This window comes from Haematobia irritans, chromosome 3 (assembly GCF_050003625.1).
Source record: "Haematobia irritans isolate KBUSLIRL chromosome 3, ASM5000362v1, whole genome shotgun sequence".
Classification (NCBI taxonomy): Eukaryota; Metazoa; Arthropoda; class Insecta; order Diptera; family Muscidae; genus Haematobia; species Haematobia irritans.
In genome coordinates this window covers 29,016,399-29,031,037 of record NC_134399.1, presented here as the reverse complement: position 1 = coordinate 29,031,037, position 14,639 = coordinate 29,016,399, and the positions used below count along the sequence as shown (strand labels likewise).

Below are 14,639 nucleotides of genomic sequence, written 5' to 3'. Positions count from 1 at the left end.
CAAAAATCGTAGCCGCACAAAACCTCAAATTCCCACTTACACTTTCATTAAATCTCGCACACGATTCCAATGACGTAAACGCATGCATGGATTCTTCAGGGCGGTTATCAAAGGCAATGTCCTACGAAAACTATCCAAATTTTTCGTTGTTGTTATCAACATATCCCAATTTCGGGGATAATATTTCTTATTCAAAGCACTGAATTCCTTATACAAAGCCATGGCAGTATCCTCCATGAGATCGATATTGATTTGCCAGAAATTACCAGTACGCCATTCATTCCATGAATTTTGCCATTGCAATATTAATTCCCATATATTACGAACAATTTTCACTTCTGTATCCAATTTTTTTAATTCTAAATTTTCCGGTTGATTGATATAGAAAATGGCCAAATCATTGATGAGACTTTCTTCGAATTTGAAACAAGCAGTGACTTTATCGGATATAATTTTCAGATATTTCAAAGCTATACGGGGATTACTAAAAAAAAAACAGGGAAAGGAAAGGTTTTATATATGCGGAGGACTAAGAAAGGGGATATGCTTATAAGTTACGTTTGTGATGAGGTGGGTAGCTTAAGCATAAAATCTGCCAAAAATTCCTTCATAACAGCCCGGAATTTGTCAGCTTGCAAAAGTAAATTCTTTTTGAATTCATCTTTGGTATTGTCCAGCATTTCACCAGCTTCACCCAATTTCTTGAGATATGCTTCCCAGCTGGTTTGTAAATTCAACACCAAAACTCTGGTATTGTCGGCTATGTCGATTTGATATTTATCCAAAACCTTAAAGAGATCCAACATTTCGGGAAATTCTTCCTGTTTGATGGGGACCTCATTTCTCAGGCGATTAAATAGCTCTGTAGCCTCACGGGCTTCCTTTAGGGTTCTGGGTACTACGCCAATGCGTTTCTCATTGCGTTTTATGTAACGATAAACACCTGGAAAAAAAATTAGAATAGTGTGGAAGACTGGCAATTTCTTCTTCTTTGCAATCTATATGTACTTACTTTTGATACTCGCTGTAGCCCTTTTAGTCAATAGACTTACATTCTGTAACTGCCATTTTTCTATATAATCCATTAGGGTATTTTTTAAGGCTGTCTGATTAGCCATTACAAAATAAACATTCACAATAGCATCCTTCATGGCAATCACTTCAGCCTGAGAGCTATATGACTCAATACTATCCTCAAATATATCCGCTGTTTGATCCGTGTCCTCAATACGTCGTACAAACTCCTCTTCACTACATTCCCAGATATCGCTGTAATCTTGCCAACTCTCTATGAATTTCTCCATCTGTTCTTTATTGTAATCAATTTCCATTGCTATTTTCTCTTGAATTTCACCAATAGCACTATCTTTTGCCATTATCTCGGCAAATGATGGTCCAACAAGATTCTCAGGCATTTCCAATTTGTGGGCAATTCTGGGTATACTTTTCAAACTATTGTGAATACTATCTTTCATGCTTAGCAAAAGTGATTCTACAGCTTCCATACTGGGATTTAGGGAAAGTTTTTTCTCTTCAATATCAATGGAGATAATGATAATTGGAGCGGGATTTATATCACCTTCGGACCGCAAGGCCGAATGGACATTATTCAAAGAATTGCGAGCACAAATCAACATAGCTTCCGATAGCATTTCGTCGAATCTATTAACATAGGTATACCATTCGGAGGCCATCTGAAAAAGTAGGAAATTAAGCCACAAAAAAATTAACCAAAAAAAAATCAAAAACAGATATGTGTTCAAAATAACAAAATTTTTCCATTGGAAATAAAATTTTGGCAAAAATTTTCATACACTCCACCATAGGATGGGGGGTATATTAACTTTGTCATTCCATTTATAACACATCGAAATATTGCTCTAAGACCCAATAAAGTATATATATTGTGGGTCGTGGTGAAATTCTGGGTCGATCTAAGCATGTCCGTCCGTCCATCTGTTGAAATCACGTTAACTTCCGAACGAAACAAGCTATCGACTTGAAACTTGGCACAAGTAGTTGTTATTGATGTAGGTCGGATGGTATTGCAAATGGGCCACATCGGTCCACTTTTACGTATAGCCCCCATATAGGCGGACACTCAGATTTGACTTGCGGAGCCTCTTGGAAGAGCAAAATTCACCCGATCCGGCTCAAATTTGGAACGTGGTGTTCATATATGGTCTCTAACATCCATGCAAAAATTGGTCCACATCGGTTCACAATTATATATAGCCCCCATATAAACCGATCCCCATATTTGGCTTGCGGAGCCTCTAAGAGAAGCAAATTTCATCCGATTCGGTTGAAATTTGGAACGTGGTGTTAGTATACGGTCTTTAACAACCGTGCAAAAATTGGTCCACATCGGTCCATAATTATATATAGCCCCCATATAAACCGATCCACAGATTTGACCTCCGGAGCCCCTTGGAGGAGCAAAATTCACCGATCCGGTTGAAATTTGGAACGTGGTGTTAGTATATGGCCGTTAACAACCATACCAAAATTGGTCCATATCTGTTTATAGTTATATAAAGCCGATCTCCAATCACACAAATATTGGTCATGGTTGCCACTCGCGCCGAAAATAATCTACCAAAATATTATTTCTATAGAGAATTTTGTGAAAATTTTATTTCTGTAGAAAATTTTGTTAAAATTTTATTTCTATAGAAAATTTTATCAAAATTTTATTTCTATAGAAAATTTTGTCACAATTTTATTTCTATAAAAAATTTTGTCAAAATTTTATTCCTATAGAAAATTGCGTCAAATTGAATTATAGACGTATTTAATCGGTCTTTTTTAATATGTATTCAAACAAAATATGTATTCAAAATAACAAAATTAAAAAAAAGATGACAAAAATTGTTATAGGAAAAACATTTTTGACAAACATTTTTATAGAAATAAAATGTTGAAAAAAGTTTTCTATAATAATAAAATTTTGACAAAATTTTCTACAGAAATAAAATTTTAACAAAGTTTTCTATAAAATTAAAATTTTGAAAAAATTTTTTATAGAAATAAAATGTTGATAAAATTTCCTATAGAAATAAAATTTTGACAAACTTTTCTATAAAAATAAAATTTTGATATAATTTTATATAGAACTAAAATTTTGAGAAATTTTTCTATAGAAATAAAATTTTGAGAAAATTGTCTATAAAAATAAAATTTTGACAAAATTTGCTATAGAAAAAAAAATTTGACAAAATTTTCTATAGAAATAAAATTTTGACAAAATTTTCTATAAAAATAAAATTTTGACACAATTTTCTATAGAAATAAAATGTTAAAAAAATTTCTTTAGAAACAAAATTTTGAGAAAATTTTCTATAGAAATAAAATTTTGACAACATTTTCTATAAAACTAAAATTTTGACACAATTTTCTAAAGCAACAAAATTTACAAAAAAATGTTCTATAAAAATAAAAATTTTTGACAAACTTTTCTATAGCACTATATTTTTAACAAAATTTTTTATAGAAATAAAATGTAGATAAAATTTCCTATAGAAATAAAATGTTGATAAAATTTCCTATAGAAATAAAATTTTGACAAAATTTTCTATAGAAATAAAATTTTGACAAACTTTTTTATAGAAATAAAATTGTGAGAAAATTTTTTATAGAAATAACATTTTGACAAAATTTCTTATAGAAATTAAATTTTGGCTAAATTTTCTATAGAAATAAAATTTTGACAAAATTTTCTATAGAAATAATATTTTGACAAAATTTCCTACAGAAACAAAATTTTGAGAAATTTTTTATAGAAATAAAATTTTGAGAAATTTTTTATAGAAATAACATTTTGAGAAAATTTTCTATAGAAATAAAATTTTGACAACATTTGCTAAAGCAATAAAATTTTGACAAAATTTTCTATAAAAAAAATTTTGACAATATTTTCTATAGAAATAAAATGTTGAAAAAATTTTCTATAGAAATAAAATTTTGACAAAATTTTCTATAGAAATAAAATTTTTACAAAATTTTCTATAGAAATAAAATTTTGAGAAAATATTCTATAGAAATAAAATTTTGACAAAATTTTCTATAGCAATAAATTTGTGACAAACAAATAAAATTTTGACAAAATTTTCTATAGCAATAAATTTTTGACAAATTTTTACAAAATTTTCTATAGAAATAAAATGTTTACAAAATATTCTATAGAAATAAAATTTTGACAAAATTTTCTATAGAAATAAAATTTTGCGAAACTTTTTTTTAGAAATAAAACTTTGACAAAATTTTCTATAGATATAAATTTTTACAAAATTTTCTATAGAAATAAAAGTTTATTATTGTCTTTGATCTCAGCTTAAAGCCATGCATTGACTAAACTAAAAGTGTAGCTTAACTTGACGTATTTCTTTCAATTTTTCATTTAAAAAACCTGAACACCCCTCATTTTGAAGGTGTGTGTGTAGAATGTTGCTCCTATTTTGATTTTGGAATTCACTCTTCAGTTGTCAAAATGCCGTCCAAGCAAGAAGAGCAGCGTATCAAAATTTTGCTCGCGCATCGCGAAAATCCGAGCTACTCGAACACAAAGCTGGCAAAATCGCTAAAAGTTGCCAAATCAACCGTTACAAATGCGATGCGGACGAAGTTTGACTGCATGGTAATGGACGACGAAACCTACGTCAAAGCCGACTACAAGCAGCTTCCGGGACAGGAGTTTTATACGGCAAAAGGAAGGGGAAAGGTAGCAGATATTTTCAAGCACATAAAACTGTCAAAGTTCGCAAAGAAATATCTGGTTTGGCAAGCCATCTGTACCTGTGGCTTGAAAAGCAGCATTTTCATAGCTTCCGGGACTGTCAACCAAGAAATTTACGTGAAAGAGTGTTTGAATAAACGGCTGCTGCCTTTCCTGAAGAAACACGGTTGTTCCGTACTGTTTTGGCCGGATTTGGCATCTTGCCATTACGGTAAAAAGGCCATGGAGTGGTACGCCGCCAACAACGTGCAGCTGGTTCCCAAGGACAAGAACGCTCCCAACACGCCAGAGCTCCGCCCAATTGAGAAATACTGGGCTATTGTCAAGCGGAACCTAAAGAAGACCAAAAAACTGCTAAGGACGAGCAGCAGTTCAAGGCAAACTGGCTTTCTGCGGCGAAGAAGGTGGACAAGGTGGCTGTACAAAATCTGATGGCAGGTGTCAAGCGTGAGGCCCGGCAATTCGGATTTGGAAAAGCGAAAGCCTAACTGAATATTTTTTCTGAATTTTATACTAATTGAACTTGAAAAAGAAATTTAATTTGATTTTTTAAATAAACGATTTCACCGATTTACACGCGTTTTCCCTTGACCAAATTTTGACCGTATCACCCTTTAAGGGGAATTTTTTGAGGGTGTAGGACGCAATTCTCGACTTACCTCTTCTATGACATATTGAAATTCCTGGAATACAGCATAGAGTAGATCAATGATGGTATTATATAAACTCAAAATTTGGGCCGTTGATTTGCGATTAAATGCCATAACATTGTCCACGAATGTGGCCAATTCTACAGCGCCCGGGAGAGTAAATTTCACCAGAGGTGTATCGCAAATTTGTTCACAAATTCGGGCAATTTGATGATTAGCCCTCTTATAAATATCCAAAGATTGTTGCAAACGTTGTGTGTGTTTGGCACAATCAGCTATGTAGGCATCGCTCAATTCACCACTCCAGGTCAGTTTAAAGAGGCCAGGAGCTATTTTGCGATCACAGGTTTGAATTAAAGCACGAAAAAGTTTACGCTCCTCTTCCGACAGGGCCGATAGGATACGATTGTAGTCCAAGCAAACGGCAATCACACTATTGTAGACAAATTGCAAAGTGGGATATTTATCGTAGATTTTGCGTATGCTTGGGGGAATTTGAAAACCCAATTGTTCAAAATGTTGAGCCTCTTGGCAGATACTGAGGACGGTGCGATCAATGTTGCATTCCAATAAACCCTTCTTGAGTTTAGAACGCACAAGAAGGGTACGTTCCAAACGATCTTGGAGGTTACCACCACCATGGCTACAATTGTGGTAGCCATTCATCAAAGGATTTACGCATTTCCTTTTCAAAATCTTTTTTCAAAACATCGAATTTGGCCAGAACCGTAACAGCCTCAGGAACTGAGGGTAACCATTCGGAATTCTTAAGGCGATCTCTTAGCCACTGTAACGTTCCACGTTAATGCGATAACCCACAGCCCTAGATGCATAGTAGGGTAGCCAGGATTCATGAAGCTTAACTCGATCCACTAAAGCCTTGGCGGTATTGTCCATTTCTTGGGAGAACATTAGCCAAACCTCAGTGACCATGTTGAGATAGGTTTTGCGTATGCTGGACCTATAGGAATAGAAGAGTACAGCATGCAGAACCTCCAAGGCTTCCTCGATATTGCAGACTCTTTGAAATGCGTTGGCCATTAGACGTTGTATGGTCTCCTCCAGATTTTGGATGGTGCGACGATATTTCAAAACCTCCTCATACCAGCTATTCTTATGGACATTCAAAATCAAATCCTTGGAATCACTTTCGAGTAAGGCCAAAGTCTGGCGAAATTGACTCTCCACCCGCTCGGCAGTTTTTTCAAATTCCTTGCATTGGTCCCCCCAAAGCGAGGCCTGGGGATCTCTTCCGTCTCATCTAAACGGGCAAAGACAATCATGGCCTCACAAATATCGATTAGGTCACTGAGACGTTGGACAAAGGCATCAATGTGATTGAATATCATGGCATTATCCAACTCCCAACCCGTCGAAGGTTGTTTCTCAGCCAAATCCTTAGACATACGATCATAGATTAGTTTGTAGCAAAGGCAACAATCGATGGACATGTTACACATGCGAATACCAAAACGAGAATTGCCCTCTCCCAGGATTCTGTCCACATTGATCTGGGCTACACAGAAGCGTATAATCTGATTGCTGACATCACGAAATAGATTCGTTATCAAATCCTTGCGATTGTAATAGGGAGAGTTTAGCCAGACGTAGCGTATGAAATTAATGATGCGAGGCAAAACGCCAGGGACAGTGGCTGGACTGAGGCATTTGTCAATCTGGGAGCAGGGCTCCAAGAGCAAATGAAGATATTTTATATTCGATTTGGCTTCTGCCATTTCCAGGCGGCACTCATTGATAAGCTCATCGATTTGTTTGATATACACAGAATGTGAAAGCCTTAAGACCTTTATGATATATTGGACATCATCCTGATCCAATTGCGAATTAATGCCATGTAAAACTTCATCTGAAAAAGAGGCAAAAAGGAAACAATAAAATTTTAACAAAATTTTCTATAAAAATAAAATTTTTAGAAAATGTTCTATAGAAATAAAATTTTTAGAAAATTTTCTATAGAAATAAAATTTTGATAAAATTTTCTAAAGAAGTAAAATGTTGAGAAAAAATTCTATAGAAATAAAATTTTGACAAATTTTTCTATAGAAATAAAATTTTGACAAAATTTTCTATAGCAATAAAATTTTGAGAAAATTTTCTATAGAAATAAAATTTTGACAAAATTTTTTATAGAAATAACATGGTAAGAAAATTTTCTATAGAAATAAAATTTCGACAAAATTATCTATAGAAATAAAATTTTGACAAAATTTTCTATAGAAATAAAATTTTGACAAAATTTTCTATAGAAATAAAATTTTGACAAAATTTTCTATAGAAATAAATTTCGACAAAATTTTCTATAGAAATAAAATTTTGACAAAATTTTCTATAGAAATAAAATGTTGACAAAATTTTCTAAACAAATTTTTGACAAAATTTTCTATAGAAATAAAATTTTAAGAAAATTTTTATGGAAATAAAATTTTGACATAATTTTCTATAGAAATAAAATTTTGACAAAATTTTCTGTAGAAATAAAATTTTGCCAAAATTGTTTATAGATATAAAATTTTGAAAAAATTTTCTATGGACATAAAAATTTTGACAAAATTTTCTATGGAAATAAAATTTTGCAAAATTTTCTACAGAAATAAAATGATAAGAAAAGTTTCTATGGAAATAAAATTTTGACAAAATTATCTATGGAAATAAAATGTTGACAAAATTTTCTACAGAAATAAAATGTTGACAAAATTTTCTATAGAAATAAAATTTTGACAAAATTTTCTATAAAAATAAAAATTTGACAAAATTTTCTATAGAAATAAAATTTTCAATAATTTTCTATAGAAATAAAACTTCTGACAAAATTTCTATAGTAATAAAATTTTGACAAAATTTTCTATAGAAATAAAATTTGACAAAATTTTTTATAGAAATAAAATGTTGACAAATTGACACAAAGGAAACAATAAAATTTTAGCAAAATTTTCTATAAAAATAAAATTTTTGAAAATTTTCTATAGATATAATATTTTTAGAAAATTTCCTATAAAAGAAAATTTTGCAAAAATTTGCTATGGAAATAAATTTTTGCAAAAATTGTCTATAGAAACAAAATTTTAAGAAAATTTTCTACAGAAATAAAATTTTGACAAATTTTTCTATAGAAGTAAAATGTTGGGAAAATTTTCTATAGAAGTAAAATTTTGACAAAAATTTCTACAGAAATAAAATTTTGACAAAATTTTTTATAGAAATAAAAATTTTAGAAAATTTTCGATAGAAATAAAATTTTGACAAAATTTTCTATAGAAATACATTTATGACAAAATTTTACATAGAAATAAAATTTTGACAAAATTTTCGATAGAAATAAAATTTTGACAAAATTTTCTATTGAAATAAAATTTTGACAAAATTTTCTATTGAAATAAAATTTTCTATTGAAATAAAATTTTGACAAAATTTTCTATAGAAATACAATGGTAAGAAAATTTTCGACTAAAATAAAATTTTGACAAAATTTTCTATAGAAGTAAATTGTTGAGAAAATTTTCTATAGAAGTAAAATTTTGACAAAATTTTCTATAGAAATAAAATTTTGACAAAATTATCTATGGAAATAAATTTTTGACAAAATTTTCTATAGAAATAAAATCTTGACAAAATTTTCTATAGAAATAAATTTTTGGCAAAATTTTCTATAGAAATAAAATTTTAAGAACATTTTCTATAGAAATAAAATTTTGACAAAATTTTCTATAGAAATAAAATTTTGACAAAATTTTCTATAGAAATTAAATTTTGAGAAAATTTTCTATAGAAATAAAATTTTGACAAAATTATCTATAGAAATAAAATTTTGACAAAATTTTTTATAGGAATAAAATTTTAACAAAATCTTCTAAAAATAAAATTTTTCAAAAATTTGCTATAGAAAGAAAATTTTGCAAAAATTTGCTATAGAAGTAAAATTTTGCACAAATTTTCTATAGAAATAAAATTTTGACAAAATTTTCTATAGATATAAAATTTTGACAAAATTTTCTATAGATATAAAATTTTGACAAAATTTTCTATAGAAATAAAGTTTTGACCAAATTTTCTATGGAAATAAATTTTTTAGAAAATTTTCAATAGAAATAAAATTTTTAGAAAATTTTCTATAGAAATAATTTTTTTTTTTATATTATAGATGTTTTTATTATATTCGACCTGTATATAGATTTTCCAATTGATAATTGTTGATAAAAAAGAGCTCGAGGTCTGGATGATTAATTTTTATTTATTCAATATTTCGTCTTTTCATTGAAAGACTTCATCGGGAAAATTTTTGAAAAGAACAAAAATAATACACCAATTGTAGAGTAAATAGCTAACGACGGTGTCTGTTGCATTGCAGTAATCCAGACCTCGAGCTCGTTTTTATCAACAATTATCAATTGGAAAAAATAAAATTTTGTAAAATTTTCTATAGAAATAAAATTTTGGGAAAATTTTCTATACCAATAAAATTTTGACAAAATGTTCGATAGCAATAAAATTTTGACAAACTTTCTATAGAAATAAAATTTTGAAAAAATATTTATGTAATATAAATAAATTTTGACAAAATTATCTATGGAAATAAAATGTTGACAATTTTTTATAGAAATAAAATTTTGACAAAATTTTCTATAGAAATAAAAATGTGACAAAATTTTCTACAGAAATAAAATCTTGCAAAAAATTTATGTAGAAAAAAAATATTGAAAAAATTTTCTATAGAAATAAAATTTTGACAAAATTTTCAAAAAAATAACATTTTTAGAAAAATTTTCTATAGAAATAAAATTTTAACAAAATTTTCTATAGATATAAAATTTTGGCAAAACCTTCCTTTTCAAAGGCCTTCGATTCATACTCACATCTGTATAACCAAAATTCATATTCTTCTTCGGGCACTATCAAATCCTGTGGCACAATCAAAACTTTATCCGCCAATAGGGTTCGAATTTGTGTGGTCCAAAATACCACCACCGATTCCATATTCTTAACAAATTCCCGATCGTGGGCTATATTTTCACGGGCCATTTGTTTAACCACATAGGGCACATAGAGTATGGTCATACCAGCCATTTTGGAATTGAGGCTGGTCAAATAACCCAATAGCTTATCCATGGCTTGGGCAAATCTGGATCGAACATTCTCATTCCAATCGGAAAAATTACGAAATACTGGAGCATAGACCAATTGTAAGACCTTCAGCAGGCAACCATCAACATCTTCATGGACTGTACCAAAATTCACCTCATCATGAAATCCCTCCACGGTGAAGATATGATTAATGGGTCGATTAAAGTAACTTAAATCCAAGACAGGACTAACTGGAAATCCCAAACAGGCTGTCAATTTGTTGGCATCATAGAAGAGGGTCAACAGAGGTTCATTAACCTCCAGTAGCCAACGTCGTATCGTGTCCAATGTTTCTTCTCTCCAATCCTTTGATCCAAAGCAAATAGCATGGTCATGCGTTGGATATAATCCACCAACTTAATCAATTCTTCATCACTATAAGTGGGTTTGGGTATTTCCGGAGTTTGGGGTAAAATCTCTTTGGCGTTGTCATCTATTGATGGAAACGAAAACGAAGTGTTGTTAGGTATTGTGGATAAAATTCAATGCTCACTTACCCTCTTCACTGGAAGAACAATAACTACTCAGTTGATCCAATTGATCCCCGGCCCCATCATTTTGATCTGGAGCCATATTTGAATCAAATTGGTATTTTTATTAATTTTTTTCTTTTTTTTTTGTAATATTTTCTATATTGAAATTAAATTCAAATATTCTTATGTTCATGTATTGTTGACTATTTGTTGTATGGCATTAAAATGTCAAAGTGTTTACCGGTATTGTTTCCTTGAGTTTTGTTTTGTTTCCCCCAAAATGGTTGTTATAGAAATTGGAAACGTTGGCCATAACAACTCATGGAACAAAAGTAAATGCTATTGTAACCACGGTTGCCACAGTTGGTAGAAATCTACCAAAAATTACAAAATGTTCTAAAGAAATAAAACTTTGACAAAAATTTCTACAGAAACAAAATCTTGACCAATTTTTCTATAGAAATAAAATTTTGACAAAATTTTCTATAGAAATAAAATTTTAACAAAATAGAAAATATAAATAAAATTTCGACAAAATTTATATATAAATAAAATGTTGACAAAATTTTATTAGAAATACAAATTTGACAAAATTTTCTGTAGAAATAAGATATTTCAAAAAAAAAATTTTTGAGAGAATTTTCTATAGAAATAAAAATTTGAGAAAATTTCTATAGAAATAAAATTTTGACAAAATTTTCTATAGAAATAAAATGTTTACAAAATTTCTATAAAAATAAAAATTTTGACAAAATTTTCTATAGAAATAAAATTTTGACAAAATTTTCTATAGAAATAAAATTTTGAGAAAATTTCTACAGAAATAAAATTTTGACAAAATTTTTTAAAGAAATAAAATATTGAGAAAATTTTCTATAGAAGTAAAATTTTGACAAATTTTCTATAGAAGTAAAATTTTGACAAAATTTTCTATAGAAATAAAATTTTAACAAAATTTCTATAGAAAAAAAATTAACAAAATTTTCTATAGGAATAAAAATTTGAGAAAATTTTCTTAAAAACAAAGTCTTCTGTTTAACAAAATTGTCTGGAGAAATAAAATATTGACAAAGTTTTGTATAGAAAACAAGTAAGGAAAGTCTAAAGTCGGGTGGGTCCGACTATATTATACCCTGCACCACTTTGTAGATCTAAATTTTCGATACCATATCACATCCGTCAAATGTGTTGGGGGCTATATATAAAGGTTTGTCCCAAAGACAAACATTTAAATATCACTCGATCTGGACAGAATTTGATAGACTTCTACAAAATCTATAGACTCAAAATTTAAGTCGGCTAATGCACTAGGGTTGAACACAATGGTAGTAAAAACAAGTATATACAGCAGTAAGTTCGGCGGGCCGAATCTTAAATACCCACCACCATGAACCAAATATTAGGGTTTCCTTCGAAATTTGAGGGCTTGAGGACTTGAGGACACTTCCCGAAGATAATTTAAAGATTTCACCTATGAGGACTATATCAGATTCTGGATTTATAAGGACCATTTTTGTTTGAGTTTTAGAGGAATCATTAACATCTCTTGTAAGTGTGCAAGAAAATTATAAAATAACGTCTTGATTTGAAATCTGTAGAAGTAAAATCTGGAAATTTTACATTGAGTTTCAAGCAATTTTCATGATCAGTGCGCCTTCTACACCCTCAAGAAGTGAAGTCGGTCTATATGGGAGGCATTACCAAATGGACCGATAAAAACGGATTAAGTTACGTTTTGTGAGCCTAAAATACCAGAATATTTACAATTTCAGGCAAATCAGATAAAAACTACGGTTTCTAGAAACCCAAGGAGTTAAATCGGGAGATCGTTCTTATGGAGGCTATACTAAAATATGGACCGATACTCACCATTTTCGGCACACCTCTTTATGGTCCTAAAATACCTCTAGATTTCCAATTTCAGACAAATTGGATAAAAACTACGGTTTCTATAAGCCCAACACCCCAAATCGGGAGGTCGTTTTATATGGGGACCATACCAAAACATGGACCGATACTCACAATTTTTGGCACACGTATTTGTGGTCCAACAATACCTCTAGATTTCCAATTTCAGGTAAATTGAATAAAAACTGCGGTTTATATATATATATATATATATATATATATATATATATATATATATATATATATATATATATATATATATATATATATATATATATATATATATATATATATATATATATATATATATATATATATATATATATATATATATATTATATATATATATATATATATATATATATATATATATATATATATATATATATATATATATATATATATATATATATATATATATATATATATATATATATATATATAATATATATATATATATGGGGATTTCTAGGGTTTTACTCACTGAACTTCTCCGTTTAGCTCAATAATAACAAGAAATGTTTATATTCAATGTTCATAGAAATAACTATAGTTTTATTTTGTATGTAATTATAATAAAATGTGAATAAATGATGAAATTAGTGTTTATCAATCCGAGAGTGTTGCCGTAGCACGTCTTTACAGTTTCGCGTCGTCAATAGAACTGAACTTGAGTGTGAGAGTGTTATGTTAGGGATACCCTTTTTCTCTCATCCCACATCTCGGCCATCCTGCAAGCCAACCGGGTTGGAAACCTCCTGTAATTCATCTTCATCCGGATCATAACCAATGGGCCAAGGTTTCATAAATTCAGAACATGTTGTCGTCTGTTTCGGGCCTTCATTATTTGTCGTCTTAACAACATCGTAGGTGTCCTTAGGCTTAACCTTAACAATTCTGTATGGACCCAAGTATTTCGGCTTCAGTTTTAATCCACCGCCCAGTTGGGTGCGCTTAATTGCCACAAGATCATCGACGTTATATTGATGTGCCGGTTTCGTTTACGATCGTAAGCATTTTTATTCTCACTTTGAACTGCTAATATCTGTTGCTTCGCTGATTGTCGAAGTTGGTCTCGTTGTTCATCGTAGCACAAACAGAGCTCTTGTTCTAAACAATTCTTTAGCCTTAAATCTTCCTTAGTCCTCATTTTAACACCAACAAGCATCTCAAAAGGCGTATGACCAATGCTTCTCTGATAAGTTGAATTAATAGTTTTTTGAACATCAGGAACGTACTTGTACCATTTTCCTGGTTCGTCGATGCTTAGCTTTGACAAAACAGATATTATAACACTGTTAAGTCTCTCGACTTGCCCGTTCGCTCGTGGAAGTCCTGTTGTAATCTTGATATGGTTTATCCCTTCGTTATCACAATATGTCTTGAATTCTTCGCTCGTGAAAGCAGATCCACGATCGGATACAATTTGAAATGGGTTGCCAAACGTAGTGCATTGCAATTCCAACTTCGAAATTGCATCTTTAGCGGATGTCGTCTTTGTTGGATATAGCCAGCAAAATTTTGTGAAGGCGTCAATTACAGCAAAGATGTGGTTATAATTTTTATTTGTTGATTCCAATGGACCAAGATAGTCAACGTGGTATGTGTGTAACGGCGTATCTCCTTTTGGAAGAGGTTTTAATTCTCCTTCTTGTTTACCACGTTTTCTATTTGAAATCACACAGGAAACACAATTCATTATATGCCTATGTATCTTTTCCTCTAATTTCGGAA

General features: G+C 30.2%; 1 protein-coding gene across 1 annotated transcript; it reads right to left on the bottom strand.

The window, feature by feature from the left end:
• Window positions 1–11,132, bottom strand: LOC142229860 (dynein axonemal heavy chain 2). The gene is given in 10 exon segments (XM_075300441.1): window positions 1–484; window positions 559–943; window positions 1,013–1,694; window positions 5,395–6,033; window positions 6,035–6,177; window positions 6,180–6,603; window positions 6,606–7,252; window positions 10,257–10,835; window positions 10,838–10,957; window positions 11,022–11,132. Coding segments are annotated over 10 exon segments (4,143 nt in total). The 5' UTR covers window positions 11,098–11,132; the 3' UTR covers window positions 1–36.
• Between the last annotated feature and the right edge of the window lie 3,507 nt (window positions 11,133–14,639).